Source organism: Nannobrachium achirus (assembly GCF_963921795.1).
Source record: "Nannobrachium achirus genome assembly, chromosome: 18".
Classification (NCBI taxonomy): domain Eukaryota; kingdom Metazoa; phylum Chordata; class Actinopteri; order Myctophiformes; family Myctophidae; genus Nannobrachium; species Nannobrachium achirus.
In genome coordinates, this window is record NC_137825.1 from 46,788,309 (window position 1) to 46,810,685 (window position 22,377).

Consider the following 22,377-nt stretch of genomic DNA (forward strand, 5'->3'; position numbering starts at 1 on the left):
AGTTAGCTCTGGACAGCATACGGCTTTGGACACATGCACGCGTGCGGGGAGACCTCCTCTGCCACACCGCACTCTCCGCTAAGCAGGAGGGGTGTAAAATCAATTTCTGTTGGCTTTCCAGTGCAGCCACTCACTTTACTAGGTCACGCGATTTAATTAACATATTGAACTCCAATTTAAAATGGGTGAAAATAGGGGGGGGGGGGGGGATTTGGCGAATTTTTGCTTGTGAATAAAAAATGTGGCTTGCACCGTGCTTTTATTGTTGAAAGCAAGCATAGCGTCCACATGACGTAGAATACGTGAGCCGGAAGTAGTGTCAACAACTGCATGTGTTTACGTCGCACGTGTGGCTGGAATCAAACCCACTGAAAACAGGTCAGAACTTTACATTATCCAAGCCAAAACAGCTCTTTATGAAACTTCTACTGCTTTGATATTGACACATTGTTAAATGATGTCGTAAATTTAACTGTTACTGAGATGTTTTATTTAGTTATGAAACACTTTAGTTAGTTTGACAATGAAGGACTCCTGCTATTCTAAACTGCTAGTAGTTCTTAGCTCTGGTCCATGGACTAACGCTATGGACCAGAGCTAAGTAGTTCTCAAACTGTTTAACTTCAAAGATCCCCATAACTCCCAGGGAGGGTAGAAATGGAACCAAGTGGACCCATTTGGTTCCAATTATTTAAAAACCGTCCGGGGTCCATTTAGAAGCACGATCGAGGAATGTTCAGGGTCCCTGGCTGGACCCCCCGTTTGCGAAAGTCCGTTCTGAAATAGATCCTGGCCCGACAAGACTGAAGAAGTGCTGCTGGTTTCTGAAGAGCTCTGTTATCATTCATTATATAAATGTTTATAATTATTTATTGAGCAACTTGATCCTAACATGGTCATCAAATTATTAGCAACTAAATACATGATAGTGGAAGGATGCGCAAATGTTAAGAATGAGCGGTTTATTACTAGTTTCTTGATGGCAAGGCACTACTGCATTCTGTTTAAGTGATTTTTACCTTGTTTATTATATGTCTCTGGTCAAAAACTAACAGCATCTGCTAAATGCCTAAATTGTAAATTGCTGTTATTCAGAGCCACATTCTCTGGATTTTACTTCAACTCTGAGAGGCTTCAAATGGAACCAAAATATACAAATTATTGACATATTTGACAACTCTATGCTTAAGGGGACTACCACTCATTTTCAGTCAAAGAGTACATCTTCATGATGTCACTGATGACTGATCACATGACCCCACAATCAACGCTCCAGTTCTAGGCAACACAGAAGGGGGGGATTTTATTTCTTATGGTATGACATAGTTCAATGTTGAAAATGAGAGGTATTCCCCTTTAATTAATGACAATGATAGTGGACATAGCTGATCTACAAGCTCACAACACATCACATTAATTTGCAACACATTGTGTAGATCTGCTATTTCCACTATTTCCACTATTTTTCAACATGACGATTATGACTAAATAACTGCAATTATGTAAAATAATTATGATTAGACAAATAGGTGTTAATTGTGACAGGCCTACGTATGTACATGACATGGAATCTCCATTCTCACTAGAGATGCTCCGATTGTGATTTTTGGGGCCGATACCGAGCAAATGGAATCAGTATCTGCAGATACCGATATTCCGGATCACAGCGCCAAATCCATAAATGCTTCTATTTATTGTGTTACTGCAGCATCATTTATATATTTAATGATTCTTCTTACAAAACATTGACATTGTATATTAAGTATAAACATTAGGAGATTGCAGGCTGAGGTCCTTTAGTATCCAATTCGACTTGTAGGAGTTGAAGCTGAGATTACATTCAGTCCCACAGATAAATATTGCGAAAATAGCTGATCTAGCTTGTAGATCGGTGATACCGTTCAAATTCAAAGCCGATCGAGGCATTATCGGCCGATCACTCACCAATCAATCGGCACATATCTAATTCTAATCCTTGTTGTATTTTCTCTGACAGATTGACATCCAGTCACAACAATGACGTCTTTAGCTCACCAGCTGAGGAAGCTCGCCTTGCCCCAGAATGACCCCAACCTGTTGACCCGCAAGGAGGTGGCCTCCTTGCTGTTCGACCCTAAAGATGCCTCCACCATGGACAGGAGCACCTTCTATGCCCTCGGTGCGTGTGTGTCCCTGTCCTTTATGGGCAGAGCAGTGGTTCTCAACCTTTCTAAGCTGCGACCCCCAAAATAATCATATTTTAAGTGGGGACCCCCCCACCCTGACGAGCACTAAGAGTTGAGGCATTACATTTTGTATAACACGGTTATTGTGAAAATAGCAGATCTACATGCTCACAACGCCTCGCAATGCGAGGCGTTGTGAGCATGTAGATCTGCTATTTTCACAATTTCTGCTTCTAATATTTGACAATTCAGCCAATGTTTAAAGGAGTAGTTCACCCCCAAAATGACTTTTTTTCTAAGGGCATCCATTCTGGAGCACCAGGAGTCGGTGGTCCCCAGGAATTCCCCGTGAACAGCCCCGTTTGGCGGCGGTGGAAGGGGGTCCCTGGGGGTCCCTGGAGCTCCGGGGGTCCCTGGTGGGGTGGAGGTTGTGGGTTGGCAGGCAAGGAGTGTGTGTGCAAAGTTTGGCATGGATTGGGGTAACGGTGGCGGAGATATGAGTTGGGGAAAAGTGTGACATGACGGACAGACTGACTGACAGACAGCCGGTGGAGCCGCTGACGGTCGCAATAAATATACCCCATTTGATTCTGGATGGGGACCCAAATGCATGGGCCTGGATGGGGACCCAAATAACACCCTGGATGGGGAGCCAAATGCATTTGGGTCAGAATCAATGGGGGTAAATGTAGTGTCATGGGCCAAGTAAATTTACCCCCATTGATTCTCACACAAATGCATTCGGGTACCCATCCAGAATCAATGGGGGTACATTTACTATAATACGTTTATTTGTCTTTGAATGTGACAAATACAAAACAATATTATTGAACTCAAGTCTCCATGGTGTGACTAATCAATAGGAAAAAAAGTCATTTTGCGGGTGAACTACTCCTTTAATTTGTCATTTCAGAGTATAAAATAATCCCTCAAGAACCTAGAATCTAATCTTTCAATCTCTCTCTGTCCCGGATCCTCCTTACCGCACATCGTACCTCCCCCATCCCCCTGGACCAGGTTGCAACGGGCTGGAGGCGCTCCTGGGGATCGAACCCAAGTTCCTGGAGTTCCAGGACACCCTGTTCAGCCCGTCGTCCGTGACCCTGGAGAGGAGCGTCCAGTCCAGAGAGGTCAACGCCAAGCTGGACGCCGGGATCTCGCTGTTCCTCTGCCGCCTGTCGCCCTACTTCCTGCTCAGACCCGCTCAGAAGTGCATCGAGTGGCTCATACACAGGTAGGAAAAGTACCCACGTTTTCTACTTAACCCTGCAAGACCCGAATTAATTTCTGCTGGCCAAAAAAAATTCAAAAAAATCAGATGCTGTTGTAGGAGTCCTAATCACAGGAAAATGTAATGTTAAAAAAACAATGTTTTTGTAAGGTTTTATAGCCATAAATCACAAATCATGCTCTAATTTGCATTTTGTGGATATTTTTCACAATAATAACATATGTACATGTTCTAGATAGACATTCTAATGATCACGAAAAAATATATTACAGGCATTTTACTTATGTTTTAGTGAGGAATAGCTTCAGTTAAAAAGTGAGATGTTTTTCGTCCAGACACTGAAATTTCAACTTCTCTGGGAGGTGTGAATGTCAGCCCCTGTGGGGGGTATTTATATGCAAATATCGTGGCCAATGGCATTGTAATACTAAACAATAGGATTTAATGGAGTTAATGGAGTTAATGTGAAAAAAGAACAGGAAAACTAACTATAACATTTTTTTTTTAAATGATTTAAAAAATGTTGCCAAAAAGCAACGCTGGGCCTTGCAGGGTTAACCCATTTAGGCCTAGAATTATTGAATGCTTTAACCAGTGAAAAATAGCAGATATACAAGCTCACAGCGTGGCACCGAGTGCCGCGCTGCGAGCTTGTAGATCTGCTATTTTTTTAAAAGTCGTGAAAATGTGTGCAAATCTTTGAATATAATGTATTTTTTAAGCAAACGTTTGTAACCTACATTTTGCTTCTGGGGGGTCCCTGGAAGTAAATATTTTGAGATGGGGGTCCGTGGACAAATACATATTATTTTGGGGGTCCTTCACATGAAAAGGTTTGAGAACCACTGTCTGACATAGTAGTCTCTCGAGAACAGACTAACCCTCAAAACATGTACAAATCAATAAAGTGCTCCCCGCATCGTCGAAACAGTTTTCTATCTACCGATGTGCCCACTCGTCAGCATGTGTTAGTCCATATGTTTACAATAACTAAATGTTTACTCAAACTTCTCCGAGACTCTTGTTTCCTCGTCGGAATGCTTCCGCCTTCAGAACTACAGAACGTAGGAATACTTCTGCATACAAAAACGTCATGTCCTAGTATGAGCGAATAGCGACAGCGATCAACGTTGCATGATTATGTTCGGCCATTTTTATCCAACAACAAGGAAAGCGATGAGACTCGGAGAAGTTTGAGTAGACATTAACTTATTGTAAACATATGGACTCACACATGCCGACGAGTGGGCCCACCGGTAGATAGAAAACTGTTTCGACGATGCGGTGAGCACCTTATTGATTTGTACATGTTTTTAGCCGAAAATGGACATTAGGACTCACTTCAGCAAGAGCGTTCTGACTCCCCTTTATAACTCTTGTAAAGAGTAAACGTCCCAATATAAGCGACCTATACAAGAGTTATGATTTATGGCTATGTCAGCTGTATGATAGGCTAAACAGGCACCCACAATTTAACAGCTAACTTGAAACAAAGGTGTTTATTGTTTGTGTAGCAAGGGCCAAAATGTCTGCAGTGGTGATATCTTTGGGAAATTCCGATCATTTCCAAACGTAGATCGTCTCTAACAAAATCCAATCACTGTACAATCCCACTATTTTCAAACAATCTCAAACAAGTATAAAGTTATAAAAAACCTTGAAACCTACGAAACCTTTGTGTTCCATTGTTTGTTGGCAAAAACACAATTAGGTCCTTGATTGCAATTATTTATTCATGACAATTAATCATCAAGTACAATGTCATGATTGTGACTGTCCTAGACTCAGATTGGCCATCTGCGAGGCTAAATGCTCAGCCCACTCATGCGACACCAGAATAAAAATGCAAAAAGGAGCTACAGTGGGCAAACCTGCTTTTAGTCATTTGCTTGACTTCCCTAATTTGTCCACATGTTGGTTTCAGGTTCCACATCCAGCTGTACAACGTGGACAGCCTGCTGGCCTGTGCTCTGCCCTACCACGAGACCAAGGTGTTTGTTAGGGTGGTGCAGCTCCTCGACCTTAAAGAGCCCACCAACCGCTGGAACTGGCTGCAGTGTCTACAGGTTTGTGTGGAAAAGGCTAATAACGTGAATAGAAAACCTCCCATCACATCTAAATAGAACAACCTTTGGATGCATAGATCGTACTGTAACTGCAGGCTCCATCACCGTTTTTGTCTGGCGTTCTTTTGATTACATAATAGTAAACATTGCTTACTGTATATAGACATCTTAAACAGTGTTTTACGAATTATTGAATGCTTTAGCAATTGAAAAATAGCAGATATACAAGCTCACAGCGCGGCACCGAGTGCCGCGCTGTGAGCTTGTAGATCTGCTATTTTTGAAAAAGTCGTAAAAATGTCTGAAAATCTTTGAATATTTGTATTTTTAATGCGAACGTTTGTAACTCAAATTTTGCTTCTGGGTGGTCCCTGGGGGTCCATGGCCAAATACATATCATTTTGGGGTCCTTCACATGAAAAGGTTTGAGAACCACTGACACAGTAGTCTCTCAAGAACAGACTAACTGAGCTCCATTTAAGTGAAAAGGACCTTTTCTTTGACGAGGTCTAGCCAGATTGTTCACACAGAAACATCGTTTTTTTTTTTTTATCTTAGAAGGATTCAAAAGACACTTATAGAATCGGGTCAAAATTCAAATTTTCACGATAAAAAAAAAATAGCAGATCTACGAGCTCGCAGCGCGGCACTCGGTGCCGCGCTGTGAGCTTGTATATCTGCTATTTTTCAATAGTCAAAGCATAAAATAATGATACACAATAACGTGTACCCATTCTAAATGGGTTAAAACAGAAAACATGTGAACAATAAGCTAACCAGAATGATGTAGTCTTGGGATGAACTTTGGAAATTAGCTTCCGATTTGCTCAACATTTGGATGGAAACCTGTGAGTTTTTAAACGTTCCGCTGTGTTGTGTCTGTTCAGAAACCAGGCGTGCCTCTGGCCAAAGGAACGCTGATAACACACTGTCACAAGGACCTGGGCTTCCTGGACTTCATCTGCAGCATGGTGACCAACTCTGTCAAGGTACACGGTTAGGTGCCTCCACACCGAAAATACTACAGGAGACTCTTTCTAACTGTTCAGACCTCAAAGAACTGTAAAGAACTGCAAAAAACTAATCACATTTTTTTCCAGCCGACTGCACACCGACTGTAGTTATACTGTACGCAGTTGTGCGCATGCGCACTGTGTTGCCAGGTCTGCTCGTTATAAGCGACTTTGATCCTGTTTTCTTATAATGTTGCTAGTTGTGGGTTACTTTTGTTTGGGCTTGTTTCTGAAGTGTAGTTGCTTATTTGGCCTTGCTTTCAGCATTCGTTTAGACAATAGCTCAATAGGTGAAACTGGTCGTTTTGTTTTGGGCTTGTTTTCATAGACCTGGTCGCTTGTTTCACTCACAGAATCTGGCAACCGGACGGGGGAAGCGGAGATTTTACTCTGTGCAGTGTTTTTTTCCTGCTTTGACCAAAACAACACTCAGCACTATTACTAGCGTTGCTTTGGAGTTGAGTAGTATAGGAAATTGAGAGTTGAGATTGAGAATATGCTATTTAGTAGAAATGTGCGACGGGAAAATGTCTGGCTTATTTTGGCTTGGTTTTGCAGCAGTAGCAAACTAATGGTCCATTCTACAACTCCCTCAATCCTACCGACGGCCAGGTAGCGACTCAACAAAACTGTCCAGTCTTCCAGTTTTCCGTCGATACTGGTCGATAGCGTTCCCGACCCGCTGCCGAAAACCTGCCAATGATCTCCATGTCGGCAGCGCTTTCCGCCTTCTTCCGCCACCGATTCGTGGCCGAATCGGTTTGGTTAAAAGTGCACTGTACAACCAACACCTGCTGGGCAACACACTGGGTCGGGACCAGGCACATGCTCACGTAGACATCAAAAGGGGCTTGAGCCCCTGCCCTTTGATTCGTCTGTAAAAACAATGCCACATCTCCACTTTCTCCAGTATTCACTTGATTATGCTTGGTTCAGAGTAGTACTAGTATATATCAACCTCTGTTGATATATAAAGCGTTTTGAGCTCTGCAATGGATGAGTACCGGGAGCTCCGCCCCCACCTCTCCGCCGAGACCTCCGACGAGAATCACAGCCGCACCATTCACTTGAATGGATATACAGCGGATTTTACACATTAAATATTAATTCCGTTTTGGACCCAGAGCTTCGAAATCTCGTCCAATCCGTCAACAAAGGCCTGGATATGCATTGGAAAAATATGTAGACCTTTAAACTTTTAAAACAATACGACAAAGGAATATATAAGGACGCAACAGCAGAATGAGGAAATCGCCTGTCTGCTGGACCTATACAGAGCCGTTTTCACTTTTCACTGATTTGTTTAGAGGCTATTACTCTCCATTACACAAACAACCAACCAGAATAAACTGCTTCAAATGTAGGCTACCTGTTTCTTATCATGCCGATTGCTTATAAATCTTATTTGATATCTCTGGCGTGAAATGTTCGCGATTCCTGACAAGTTTAGCTGCCGAGACGCAGGGGGAGAGGAAAGGGTGTCGCACCAAATTCTGGGCCCTGGGTTCAAGGATTCGCTGTGGGCCCACATGAATGTTCTTCATCGTGGGATTTCAAAAATAGCAAATCTACAAGCTCGCAGCGCGGCACTCAGTGCCACGCTATGAGCTTGTATATCTGATATTTTTCAATCGATAAAGTCTAAAATAATTAAGGCCCTTCCACCGTGGGCCCTGGTAAGTCAGTCCCACTTTTCCCCCCCTTGTGACGCCCCTACCCACTGCAGTCGAAAGCAGAGTTGAAATACAACACTTCGCGTCGCTACCCCTGTTCATTCAGACATGCACAGACGTACATTACATATCAGTTGCTATTTAACATAACAAATAAGGTGTTTGTAGTCATGTCGTTTAGGCCAATACAGTCCATTCATATTTAAATTGGTTTGAAACGGCTTTCTGTGGTCCAGCAACCATGGGCATGTTCCTTATTCCTCTGCTGCGACCTTATATATTCCTATGTCGTATTGTTTTAAAAGTTTAAAGGTCTAAATATTTTTTCCAATGCAGATCCAGGCCTTGTTGATGGATTGGAAGAGATTTCGAAGCTCTGGGTCCAAAACGGAATTAATATTTAATGTGTAAAATGTGTGTACAATCCGCCGTATTTCCCATTGAAGTGAATGAAGCCAGTAGCGGCGCGCTGTGATAATGTCGGGCGTAGCTTTTGGAGGGGGCGGAGCCGGTATAGGTCCATTGAGGTCTGCAATTTTCGATATTTTCACCAAAAGGCCCTTTTAGAAATGTCAGCCCCTGCCTCTCTAACGTTCTCTGCACGTCCCTGGTCGGGACCCATTTGTGGGTCACGGACCAATTTTTATGGGCGAGTAAACATCCCCTTTTTTTCCGTTTCCTACATTCCCAAAAAATCGGAAGTATTTGATGAAAAAAATTGAATACTTACCAAGAATACATGTAATACAAGTAGTGAAAATAGCAGATCTAACAAGCTCTTGTGACCTCGTCTGGGTCACGGGACAACACAGTTGTCCCGTGTCTTTTTGGTCACAGGCTTCTCCAACATACAGCAACAGCTTTTAGGTTCATCATATTTTTGTCATCTTTCATTTTAAAATCACTCCTGGATTAACCTTTTCAGACTCCACCTAAACCCTTAGCACTACTGAAACACTCAATGACCATACATGAAGCTAGTCAGCATTTGTTTTTAGGTTTTTAGAACCTTTTCTTGACTGATTATTTAGTTTTCTAGATAGATATCCATTTGCATTTGTTATATTGCTGCTGATGTATTGACATATTATCTTGTTTATTATTGTGATGTTTTATCTGCTTATTGTAAGTCGCTTAAGTCGATTAAAAGCGTCTGCTAAATGCCTAAACTGTAAACTGTAAACCTCAGAAACCCTGGCTTATCTTGGCGATTGGAAGAAAAATAAGCCTGGGCAAGCCCCCCTATAACTGTGCTGGCTCATGACATTTTAATTGTATAAAATAAATGTAGCCATTCAGATATTTTATTTTACATCAGTATGGTTCATGTGAACTGGTTTGTTTAGGCTTATCCATTATAATAAAAATAAAATCGCTATGATTTATCACTCGTTTTCCACCGTGGATCACTTCCTCATTTACTCAAAGCGGACAGCAGCTGGAGTCATGTCCCCCTCCATGTCATTTCGAGACGCCGGAGGACGCCACAGCGGCCAAATCAAGTTGGGCTCCCATCGACTTTCTATACAGGAGGAAAATACCCAGAAAAACCTTTTTTTAAATAGGATGTGAGGGGTCTAACTAGGGGATTGTCATGATGCTGAATCCATTGCAAGCATTTGTTTTGCACAAAAAAAACATTCCTTGGGCTACAAATGGCCCCAGAAAACGATGGTTTAGTGATGAAAGGTGATGAGTCATCACTTTTCACCATTTTGTGGGCGTTTTCTTGGGCCATTTATAGCCCAAGGAATGTTTTTTTGTGCAAAACAAATGCTTGCAATGGATTCAGCATCATGACAAACCCCTAGTTGGACCCCTCACATCCTAATTAAAGAAGATATTTTTCTGGGTATTTTCCTCCTGTATAGAAAGTCGATGGGAGCCCAACTTGATTTGCCCGCTGTGGCGACCCCGAAGGTCGCCAACTCGGACGCCCTAGCTAAATCATTAGAGCATGCCCTGGGCTACATCTGTGCAAAATTTGGCGCTTTTAGACTAAAATAGCACGAAATATCCCTAACGCCCCCGACTAGTTTACATAATGGATATTTCACTGATTTGTTTAACCACTTTCGATGCATTGGAAAAAGTAAACTGATATATCACTTTTTATCCCACGATTTTGTAACACAAACCCACAGACACGGGGAGAACATGCAAACTCCACACAGAAAGGCCCTTTATAGTGCTTTTCAAAGTCGCTTTAAAAATATACATGATTAGTGTACATCAGGGGTTCCCAAACTTTTTTGTCTCAGGGGGGGCACCCCATGAATATATTTTTAATCCGAGGCACCCCTACATTATAATTTTCTCTCCCAGCACCTTGTATGTCCAAAACCGTTTGTTTTGTATTTATCATCTATAAAATGTACTAAACTAGTGAAAACAGCCGATCTACAAGCACACAACGCCTCGCATCGCGAGGCGTTGTGTGCTTGTAGATCGGCTGTTTTCACTAGTTTTGTGCGATGGTCTTGTATGATGAAGCAGGGCTTTGCTTTACCAAAAGACGTACACATTTGAAACTTGGAGATATGAGGTTTCTGCCCAACAGTGACAATATTCTAGTGATTATGTTGCAAGGAAAACTTTGAGATAATAGACATTTTGGTTAGAACTGACTGAAAATAACTTTGTACTTCAAGTTTAAAATGATACTAAATATTTTTTTCAAGTGTCCAAATAAATTCCAAATATTATCAAATTATCTCGCGGCACCCCTGGACTGCCATCGCGGCACCCCAGGGTGCCCCGTCACCCACTTTGAAAACCCCTGGTGTACATGATTGTTTTATATTGGGAGTTCTACCAGAGTGATCTTACAAGGCCTCTCTTTTCCAACTAAAACAATCGTGTGTGTGTGTGTGTGTGTGTGTGTGTGTGTGTGTGTGTGTGTGTGTGTGTGTGTGTGTGTGTGTGTGTGTGTGTGTGTGTGTGTGTGTGTGTGTGTGTGTGTGTGTGTGTGTGTGTGTGTGTGTGTGTGTGTGTGTGTGTGTGTGTGTGTGTGCAGGCATATGCGGGTACCTCTGGTAACTGCTCTCAGCTCAGCGTCATGTTCTCCTTCTACGCCTCCACCGTGGTTCTGGCACTGGACACCGTGGAGAGAGTCACTGACAACATCATAGCCAAGCTGCTGCCTTACATACAGAAGGTAACCCAGTTTACATCAAGAGATTCTTCCTAATTAGATTTCACAAAGTTATGTTTTCCAGAATGCTATATATATATATTATACTTTTTTGTTTGGGGATAGGGATGGGACGATAAGCAATATTATTGTTTATCGTGATAAAAAAAACACTCACAATAATCTTATCGTGGAGATTTCATTTATCGTGATGTCGTCCTCCGTCATGCACTGGGATCAATTCACCTTTCATTTGCTGAGCTGCATATCCGGTACCACTTAAACTCTCCATAATTGGTAAAAGGTACTTATAATACACATACTTTTTTTTTTAATCAAATAGCTTTGCCAAAAATAGCAAATCTACAAGCTCACAACACGTCACAACGCAAATGTTCCACCCCAGGATAATGGATTATCACGATAATATCGCAAATCACGATTTATTTTGTGACAATAATCGTGATATGAATGTTTCATATCGTCCCATCCCTATTTGTCACTGTCACAAATGCAACAAGTGATTAGCTTGTAGATAAGTTCTTTTTTTGGGCAAGCAACACCATCATACTATGTCTTAAAAATAGTTTTACTTTCTTTTTAAAGAATAAAATGTTATTTGGACCATTCCTTATTGTAGCGTGTTAACATCATTTGACTTAACACAAATTGCATAGCTTGTAGTTGGTCTCCCTGCTATTCTGTTGAGAAATTAAGATCCTGTGGTCAGGTAGGACACCTACTGGTTGATAAGGGGTACTGCAGGTGTAGTACCCCTTACCCCTTATAGTACTCTTACTTCTACTCCACTACGGCTCGGATCCAATACTTTGGAATTGGATACACTCTTACTGAAAGACCTGCAAAGAACACTCTCCCGCTCTCGTCCACCTCATTCCCAGGGCCTGTCGTCCTCCCTGACCGACCACAAGGCCGCCACCTACATGCTGGTCTGCCAGCTGGCGGTGAAGGTGGTGCTGGAGCCGGGCCTGGTGGACACCCTGGCCCTGCAGCTGTGCAAGGCCCTGCTCAGAGAGCCCGTCCTGGGGAGGGAGGGCCTGGGCTGCCTCATCGTCCTGCTGCAGAACCAGAAGGAGGGCGCCGTCGGACCCAAGTGAGTACTGCGCAGTAGGGCATTCACGAATATTGATTTTTAGTGTTCAAATTATTCGACCTCAAAGTATTCGAACAGTCAAATATTCGACAGGACTGGCCAAACTGTCAAATATTAAGTAAGCAAGAGGCGAACATTGTGAAAATAGCCGATCTACATAGTTGCGAGGCGTTGTGAGCATGTAGATCTGCTGTTTTCACAATATTTATCTGTGGAACCGAGTCACATTAAATGTAATACCTACAATTCCAAGTGCTTGTCAGGGTGGGGGTCCCCAGTTCAAATATGTTTATTTTGGGGGTCACAGCCTAAAAAAGGTTTGACAACCCCTGGTATAGAGCATTAACAAATTCATCCACCAGGGGCATTGACGACTCATTCTTATGACTTCCTATCTAGCCAAGCTTTATAAACTATATCTTTTTTGAAAGAGAAAACAATAAAAAAATAAAAGTAAGCAAATATTCGACTTCGGTGAACAATGTCGAATAGTGACTTTGATATTCGAATATTCAAATATTTGGTGAATGCCCTTAGGGCAGGGGTCTTCAACGTTTTCATCAACGATCATCAGTGTATTTTGGATTCATGTCAATTTGTGTTTTCAGATATTTAACCACTTGAACCGTCACTACTTAATAAACTAGACCTTTCGCTTAGTCTGCTCTTTTTCCCCTCTACACGAAACCTCTTTGCCTGAAAATAGCCGATCTACAAGCTCACAATGCCTCGCGCTGCAAATTGTAGATCGGCTATTTTCGGGCAAAGTGGTTTTAATATAAAAAAGAATAAAACGTTTTCTATCACTCAAAGATTTGGAGGACCCCCTATGGTAACTCTAAAGACCCTCTAGGGGTCCCGGACCCCCTGTTGAAGGCCCCTGGCGTAAGGATAGCGCGGGAGGATAATGTTGTTATTGTTTTATTGCGTAGGTCGCAAGTTTAGTATGTGAACGGTCACAGCTTGTCCGTATGTATGTGTCTGTCAGCTGTAGATGCTGTAGATCTGCTATTTTTCTCTAGTTAAAGCATAAAAGAATGGTCAAAGTGTCAAAACTAACGCGACACAAATATGTTCGTGGTCTAAATGGGTTTACGTTCATGTTTGTGTGTTGCGGCACGTCTCAGGGCCTTCCACCGCCTGTCCTCCATGTCCTCCCTTGTGGACACCCTGCAGAGCATGGCAGCGGTCCATGACGTCAGTCCCCTGCTCCGCTACATGGTCCCCCACCTGGTCCACCACGTCCTCACCACCACCGGTAAGCGACAGTAATAGCTTATGAACAGATGTAGTGCTACACAACTCCACAAAGAGGGCGCTGTTTTTTTTGGAGCTGTGTGAAGCACAGGCTCCCTATACGTGGCCGTGTGGGTCTGTGTGTGTGTCTGTATGTAGCCTGAACTTCCTAAACTTCGGCACGCTACTAGTCCCACAGTTTTGCCACCACACACTCGCGCCATATGTCTATGGTTCTATAGTTTAATTGATATTAATTTATTAGTGAATTAATTTTCCCCATTGACTTATAATGGGAATCGCAAAAACTCACATTCAATTATTTGTCTCTCGCAAACCATAGGGGCTAGAGTTTCAAGACTTGGAGAGGAGGTTCATAATGATTTCAAGGATTAAATAAAAAATAATTGTGTCATTTGGCCGCATGGTGGCGCCATAACACCCCACTTTACGTTTTGGCCTGTAACTCTTGAACCGTAGGTCGGAAAATTAAAAATATTTTTTCCCTGGATTCCTTGGGTCATGACGCATCTCCCCATATAGGCCACGCCCATTTGCGCCATGATAGATTTCCGCCATCTTGAATTTTCTCCAAAACACACTTTTTGCTCCTTTTCCTACATATTTTCTTCAAATGTCACAAAAATCGGTACACATGATCCACACACACACACACACACACACACACACACACACACACACACACACACACACACACACACACACAGCTCCACTTCACACGGGTGTGATTTTTTTCTTTAGTTTTTTTCCCTTTTCTTTGGCGATGGCTAGCCAGATTGGTAGTGCAGTAGTAGGGCTGTCATAATTATTACATAATCGTCTAATCGCAATTATTAGACATAATCGCGATTATTTTTCATAATCGTCATAATCGTTTCCATGTTGAAAAATATTCATATATATTTTTTTAAATTTTTAAAGTAAAAAATTGTGGAAATATCCGATCTACAAGCTCACAACGTGTCGCATCGCTATTTCCACTATCAATGTTCTTTTTTAAGTATAAAGTTGTCAAATATGTCAGTAATTTCTTTGTATATTTAGATTATGTGTCATGTCTACCATGTGAACTTCAAAGCCTACAAGCCAAACAGAAATGTAATTGTCAACGACAAAAACACAATTAAATCGCTGGACTAATGGAACGTCGGATTATGGAAATGTCCTGGTTCAATAATGAACTGATGAATGAATGAATGATTCCTATTCCTGCTGATTTTGTTTCCCAGATGAGACGGAGTCTGAATCGTCCAGTCCCAGTCGCATGTTTGAATCCCTCCTGCAGGCCGTTCCACTGACCAAAGACCTGGACAACACCGTGGCCAGGTGAACACACATCAATAGATTAACTAACCATTTTAATCCTGGCATCCCACTTTTAGGTATGTCAGTATAGGCCAGTGGTTCTCAACCTGTGGGTCGGGACCCAAATTATTTTGAGGGGTTCCCAGATGATTAACCTAATGTGTGACATTGTTTTCTCACTCAACTGTAAACAAACCAACATAAAGTGCAAGTGTATAGAGCAGCGCTACTCAACCTGCGGCCTGCGGGCCGCATGCGGCCCTTTCCGCATGTCTGTGCGGCCAGTCATGATCTAATAAAAATATAAATTTTCTATCAAGTGAACGAATTGACGGCTGAAATCATGATGTATCGTTCGCTGAGTGTCTGGATCGGTAAACTCCGCGGCTGTATCGTTTTCTTTATGTAGTATTTCATTCTATCCTATGTTTCCGAGGCACATTGAATGCACCATCTCAGCCCCCTCCCCAAAAGCCAATCTTTAACGCGAGTCGCCACAGGCACAGCACTCGGACATTCATTCTGCAGGCAGGCAGACAGTGCAGAAGTGCACACAGACAAACTAGCAATGCACTGAATGCAGCAGCAGCCGCACAGGTTAAAAATGCAAGATTAGCACAGTACAGTAATTAGCGCTGATTGTTGTCACAGAGTAGCACAGGCTGAGTGTGACCCAAAATGTGTCTGTTTTCTGTGTGTTTCCTTAATTATTGGACAAATTATTAGACAAAATCATTGTAAACGTCCAAAATGGGACCGCAATTTTTAGCTTGCGGCCCTTTGACTTTGGCATTTTGCTGAGTGGCCCCTGAGCCATCTTAAGTTGAGTAGCCCTGGTATAGAGGGTAAATGCACATTTCTAAAGTGACAATGTAAGGACTTTGTAAAAAATGTCGAATTAAACATTGGACAAATTGTCAAATATTAGAACCACTGGTATAGGCAATACATTGAAGATAAAATACAAGCTCACAACGCATCACGACACGAACGCTGTAGATCAGCTATTCTTGAAAAAAATTGAATTTTTATTGTGGTTAAGTTAAGTGGCTAATAAATCTAGTTAAAGACTTAAGAGATTTAGTGTGAAGAATTCTTATGCAGTGTGAGAGAATAAGGAAACATCTCCAGCTCATTAAATGACAACAGCTTTTCAGATTTTGAAGCCAAGATGATTGATAGTAGGTTGGGCATTAGCTCTGGTCCATAGTGTTAAAAGGAGTTCTCCTTAACTCTATGGCACCGGTGAGCCCAAAAAGTGTATTTCATACGTGAGGTGGGGGCTCAGAGAGCGCTTTTCGACCGGCAAAGAACCGGTTCAGGTTCTTTCTCCCGCCTATAGGATGAACCAGAGGTGAGCTTCCGAGAACCGAGTTTGTTCCGAACCGTAAAAGTTGGTTCGGAACGAGGACCACAAATCCAAAATCCTCCTTCCTCTGGTTAAATCTGGTGGAAACGCAAGCCGATTTTCAAGAAAGTTGAACGTCACTGGTTCTTGAACCAAGGTTCTTTTGGTGGAAAAGGCCCCAGAGTGTTCCCACTAAGTAGAGTAGGCTTTCAACTCCCTAAAGCCGTCTTTGTTTTGGTGGGTAAAACATGTTTTTATTTTTTACTACAGACGAGAAGATGTGAAGCTTTTCCTGCGGCGCAAGGGCTCATCAGTGACATAGCGTTAGGGTGCAGGGCTGTTACAATTATTACATAATCGTCTAATCGCAATTATTTGAGGTAATCGCAATTATTTTGCATAATCGTCATGATCATTTCCATGTTGAGAAATGTTAATATAGTTTCAAACACTTTCAAAAGGTAGTGGAAATAGCAGATCTATAAGCTCACTGTTCGGATATTATTTTAAAGATGTTACTTGAGTTGTGCGCAGCCCTCCGACTGGGCTCTGTGAGAACGGATTTACACCGTGAAAACCACGCAGACACACCTTGTTTTGCAAATAAACCAATGCAAACGACAAATGATCTTTCTGGTATCATTTATTTTCTATTTCTCACTCATACACATACAATCATACGTCTATCTAAACTTGAATCTATGGAAACTGGTCAGAAATAGCGTCACATGATTAATGCAATGGTGCTTATCGTCTGGTTATTTATCTGTAAACACATGAATTTCAGTAAAACAAACATTAGTTTCATAGCCTATCATGAGATCAACGTTTCCTTCATAAATGAGTCTAATAACAGCAGCCTATAATTGTTACGACCGTAGGTCGCATATACTCTGAAGAACCGTGTCGCTTGAGTGTCCTTCCGTAACCTCTGTGATGTCAGTGTGATGTCAGCGAGTTGTGACATCACTTCCTGTACAGGGCGGCTACACGAAATGTGGATAACACTATATATGGAGATAGTCCAGTCCATCATGTCATATGGGACTACCGTCATAGAAAGTAGCCATTGTTAGGCCGGAGTCAATGGCCTAAACATGGAGATGTGGAGAACACTATATATGGAGAAAATCCATTCCATCATGTATAGGTCCAAATGCCCAACGTTGAGCTTGACTCAGTCCATTGAGTTGGCCTAACAATGGCTACTGTCTATGACGGTAGTCCCATATGACATGATGGAATGGACTTTCTCCATATATAGTGTTCTCCACATCTCCATGTTTAGGCCAAACAGATTCGCTCCAGATATGTATTTTTTTTTTTTTTCAATCGCTCACACCCTAGGTTGGGTTGGCGATAGGGCCTTTCTTTGTGGAGTTTGCATGTTCTCCCCGTGTCTCCTAGGGTTGATACCCTCACAAAAACATGAATAAACTCCCCCCAGAATGACAACAACTAGAATCGTCAGAGAAACGCTGTGGTTGGCCAGATGGTCAAGAATTGGCGCGACCTCGCCCTTTAGGGCGAGGTTGCATGTCACCCTGAGGTCGCATTCCACCCTCAGGTGTCTTACTAGTGTAATTAACCACATTAGAATACAATCAAAACGTAACATACCAGTGGCATATCCGTCCTCAACAAGGGAAATTCACAACTGACTACATTGGTTACGGCAAAACAGTATATACTGGAAGGTTGCGCGCGCATCTCTAAAGATGGCGGCTTCGTTTCGATTACATTTTTACTATTAACACTTTGTAAGCCACGGGGAGCCCCTTAATATTAAAACCGTACTATATCGGACTTCCTAGGGGGGGAGGGGCAGCCGCTCGTCTTTTCCCGTACTTTCCCGTATTTACCGAAATAAATGATTTTCATCCGAAAATCGGCAACCGTCTAACCTTCCCTAGTCACCACTCGTGCATCGATAGCTCATGGCTGCCCTGACATGAAGCAGAAGTGACGTCAGCTCCTTTCCTTCTCCAAGGCACCTTCCAGCCATCCGTTTGCTGTCTGTACACTAGTGCTTATACCGCAGCCATGCTGGGGGCTATGCTAGCGAAAATTTTCAGTTCTGCTCTTGAGTCACACATGGATTATTTGAGGGGACATTTACGTGAACGGATCGCGCACGCGAAACACACGGGGACATGATACGTTAGCCGAATCTCCCACTCTAAGCCAATGCAGATTGAGAATTTCACAGGGAACTGGGGTGAGTACAACAACAGCGATCGCGGAATGGTAATGGGGTATGAAGACCACGTGATATAGCGCTGGATGTCTGGTAAAATGAATGAGGTTCAGATCATAATATAATAATAGAAATTTCACGGCTAATCTACCAACAACCATTCTATTTCGGACGGCAAAGGGTTAACAGGTCGTTTTCTACTTATGTAGCTGTACTCATGATTATTATATCATTAGAAAATGACCTCATTATACTAATAGTAATATAAAAACTATCAGTTTGTTCCAATATTGCGCGCATAGACTGTAAACAATAATAAAAGCCCCACGATTGTTTTATTTATGTGCCGTTCCCAAACGACCCCTAGAGGGAACAACTCGCACATATAAAAATCACAGTTTAAACTTAGTAAAAGTACACTCACAACACGTCGCATTGCGACGCGCTGTGAGCTTGTAGATCAGCTATTTCCACTATCAATGTTCTTTTTAAGTATAAAGTAGTCAAATATGTTAGTAATTTCTTTGTATATTTAAGTTGTGTCATAATTGCCATTTGCAACTTCAAAGCCTAAAAGCCAAACAGAAATGTAATTGCCAACCACAAATGCAATATTAAATCGTTAATTGCATTTATTTAAGTGGCAATTAATCGCCATGTAACATGTCGTAATCGTGACAGCCCTATTAAGGACAGGCGCGTCACCACCATTCATTGTGAGTACGACGGGACACCCCCACTTTCATAAAACCGAGATCTCATCCCCCCCACCTTTTTGGCCGGGGTGCTTTTTTCTTTTTTTCTTTTTCTCCCCTGCGCTGCAAGCTGGCTCTCACCAACACAAACGCAACCTCTCCTTTCCGAAAGCGTTCAGTACTACTGGCTGATTTAATTTGATTGAACGACCATCCAGCCATCCCAGACCATGTTGAATGATCGATTGTATAGATGAAGACTCTTGTTTTGAAATGCGCTTCTCTGCAGAGAGGAAATGGGGTTTCAAAGAACACCCCTTTAACTCCTCTCTGTCGTCCGTGCGTAACTTGCGCCATGATGGACTCGTGGTGAAATTAACAACACGGGCATAAAGGAATATAAACAGAACACCAAGACAAGACCATGTAGGCTATAAAGGCATTAAACATCGTCCTGCTCGTCTCATCGTCACTCAGTCAGCTAATTGGTGAGTCTGTGGCTGTGGCTATATTAGAGTTTGAGTAATGATGGATGCTATGCTGCTGCTGCTGGCTAACACTGTTTGGGCTAGCGTTGTGGACACATTGTATGGGTCCTGAAAATAGCAGATCTAGTCTAGAAGTTCACAACGCAGCGCGAAGCGACTCGTTGTGAGCTTGTAGATTCACTTCTACTTGTTTGGGTTTAGTTTCTCTTGGTTCACGGGCTAAAACGTTTGGGAAGCAATACCATCATGCTTGCTGTAGTAGACAGAGTGGTGTAAAATTAAGTAGATTAACTGAAAAGCTTTTGGAACTGAATGATTATATGATACTGGTGTTGTCTGTCTGTTGGAGTGTTGGTACCAAGAATTCCATCTACTATAGACTATCTTGCTGGCTGGTGCATGTGGAGAGAGGCAAAGGGAAAGTGTTGTGTGCCGTTCCCGATTGTTTAGCAAAAAAATAAACCGCGGAAACCCGAATAAAACGCGATCAAATCCGCGAAAAACCGAGACGTGCATGCGCGCTTCGCGCGCGTGCATGAGCCCCCCCCCCCCCCTATGTCAACCCCCCCACTCTGTAAGAGGCTATGACGCCCCTGGTTAAGGAGAACTCCTAACACTACTATGGGTAGTAGGGCATAGAATTCAAAAAACGTAACGCACAGAATGTACTGTGAAGAGCTGTCAGGTTATCACATCACAATTTAGACATTTAGCAGTTAGCGAGGTGTCTGCTTGTCTTGTGTCGCTAAACAAGATTACGTTTTTTTTTAATAGATTACTGCTGGAGGAGTACATGGCTCAGGGCCAGCGCTCTCCCGAATCGATCCCAGCTCTCAACCAGCATCTCCTGCCTCTCATGCGTCTCTTTGAGTCCAAGTAAGTACTGATCTTTTACATTCTTATTATTATTATTACTTTTTTTCAGCCAGGTGGGCTGATGTTGCTGTTTATTCCCTTTGAATGAAATGAAATGTATGTACTGTATGTGTCGGTGTTCATTTTTATTTTCTAGCGGTGGTTTTCAACCTGTGGGTCGGGACCCCAGTCCCCAAATTATTTTGGGGTGTCCCCAGATGATTAACCTAATGTGCAACACTGTTTTCTCACTCAACAGTAAACAAACCAACACAAAGTTTAAGTGTATAGAGGGTATCTGCACATTTCTAAAGTGACAATTTAAGGACTTCATAATGCCTCTGAAATGAGAAATTAAACATTGGCCAAATTGTCAAATATTAGAGGCAGAAAATAGTACCCTGTATACACAATGTAATGTCTCAACTCTTAGTGCTCGTCAGGGTGGGTCAAGAAATGAACACTGGTATGCAGGGGCGTCATAAGGAAAAATAGCAGATTTACAAGCTTGTAGATCTGCTATTTTTGAAAAGTCGTGAATATACAGTATGTACCTTTTAAACGAACATTTGTAACTCAAACTTTGCTTCTGGGGGGTCCCCGGAACCAAATATTTTGAGATGGGGGTCAGTGGCCAAATACATATCATTTTGGGGGTCCTTCACATGAAAATATTTGAGCACCACTGACATAGAAGGATTTGAAATATTCAGACGCTGCACAAATGTTCACAATTTAAAAAAAAATTGCAGATCTACAAGCTCGCAGCGCGGCACTCGGTGCCACACTGTGAGCTTGTAGATCTGCTATTTATCAATAGTTAAAGCACAAAATGTGAGTGAATCCTTGTACCCAGGGCCCAGAATGTGGTGTGACACCCCTGCTGGTATGTATGTATGTAATTTAATCCCTAATGGGTTGCTGTGTGCTCTGGTCCAGGTACAGTGGAGCCATGGACGGCGTTCTGACGTCTTATGTCAGCGACGGCTTCAATGCTGAGCAGAAGCAACTGTTGCATCAGTTCATCTCTCTGACCATGAGCGGTGGGAAACACCAGGTACGTGCGTGCGTGCGTGCGTGTGTATCAAGGTTATAATAGTTTTGGATTTTTCCATTCGTTTTTATTTTTATTAGTTTTGAGGTTTAGTTTTAACCCTTGTTGTGCCTATCCCAGACAAGTTCGGCTTTATTTCAATCCAATACAATGTTTTTTTGCTATTTTACTTACCCTGAGCTGCTTGTATAGATGTGGGTGGTCTTGGCTCGTCCTACGCTTTCCAACGAGTGATGCTAGATGGTCTGACGATTTATTCCATTGAAAATGGTTTAAAATAAAGTTTAGAGCCCCCTCAAAAAAACTCAATCTATACTGTCGGCGGCGCGACGTATTCCGGGGTGCCTATCCCGTATTAGTCCGGGATATTTAATAAAATGAATTAATTAATCGGAGGCCTCAGCGAAGCCCCGGTCTAATTTTCCATCCATGGCCGGGGCCGCGCCTCTGTTTACATCGGCCCGTAATCGGGCAACGCTGCCGCACCGCGCCGCCCACTCCAATACAAACTCACATCTTTAGAGACCTTTTTCTCTGAACTGTGTTCCCAGTGCAGCGACAAAGTTTTTTTGCGACTAAAATAGCTTCAGATCGGGCTTCTAAAAAATAAAGAAGCTAATAGCTAACTGTTAGCTAACTTCCTCCTCTCGTCATCCATAACAGTGGTTGTAGTGAAATCACAAGCCACTACTGCCTCTGTAGACGGATGTTAGAGCGAAGGCCTATACAGAAATGTCTGGCACTCTAGCGGCACCTTGTGGCCCGGGCACAGTATGAGTTAAC

The 22,377-nt window shown here is 42.5% G+C and overlaps 1 protein-coding gene across 2 annotated transcripts in view; it reads left to right on the top strand.

Annotated features, from left to right (window-relative positions):
* Positions 1-2,016: 2,016 nt before the first annotated feature.
* Positions 2,017-22,377, top strand: part of LOC308303332 (HEAT repeat-containing protein 1-like) — a gene marked incomplete at its 5' end in the record, with an annotated part of 77,314 nt that continues 56,953 nt past the window's right edge. For both annotated transcript variants that reach the window (XM_080747687.1, XM_080747688.1), the window contains 10 exons: positions 2,017-2,158; positions 3,183-3,399; positions 5,321-5,462; positions 6,350-6,451; positions 11,165-11,305; positions 12,184-12,395; positions 13,523-13,653; positions 14,882-14,978; positions 20,460-20,561; positions 21,480-21,597. In XM_080747687.1, the coding sequence (XP_080603813.1) occupies positions 2,017-2,158; positions 3,183-3,399; positions 5,321-5,462; positions 6,350-6,451; positions 11,165-11,305; positions 12,184-12,395; positions 13,523-13,653; positions 14,882-14,978; positions 20,460-20,561; positions 21,480-21,597 (1,404 nt within the window). The remainder of the gene's footprint in view (positions 2,159-3,182; positions 3,400-5,320; positions 5,463-6,349; positions 6,452-11,164; positions 11,306-12,183; positions 12,396-13,522; positions 13,654-14,881; positions 14,979-20,459; positions 20,562-21,479; positions 21,598-22,377) is intronic.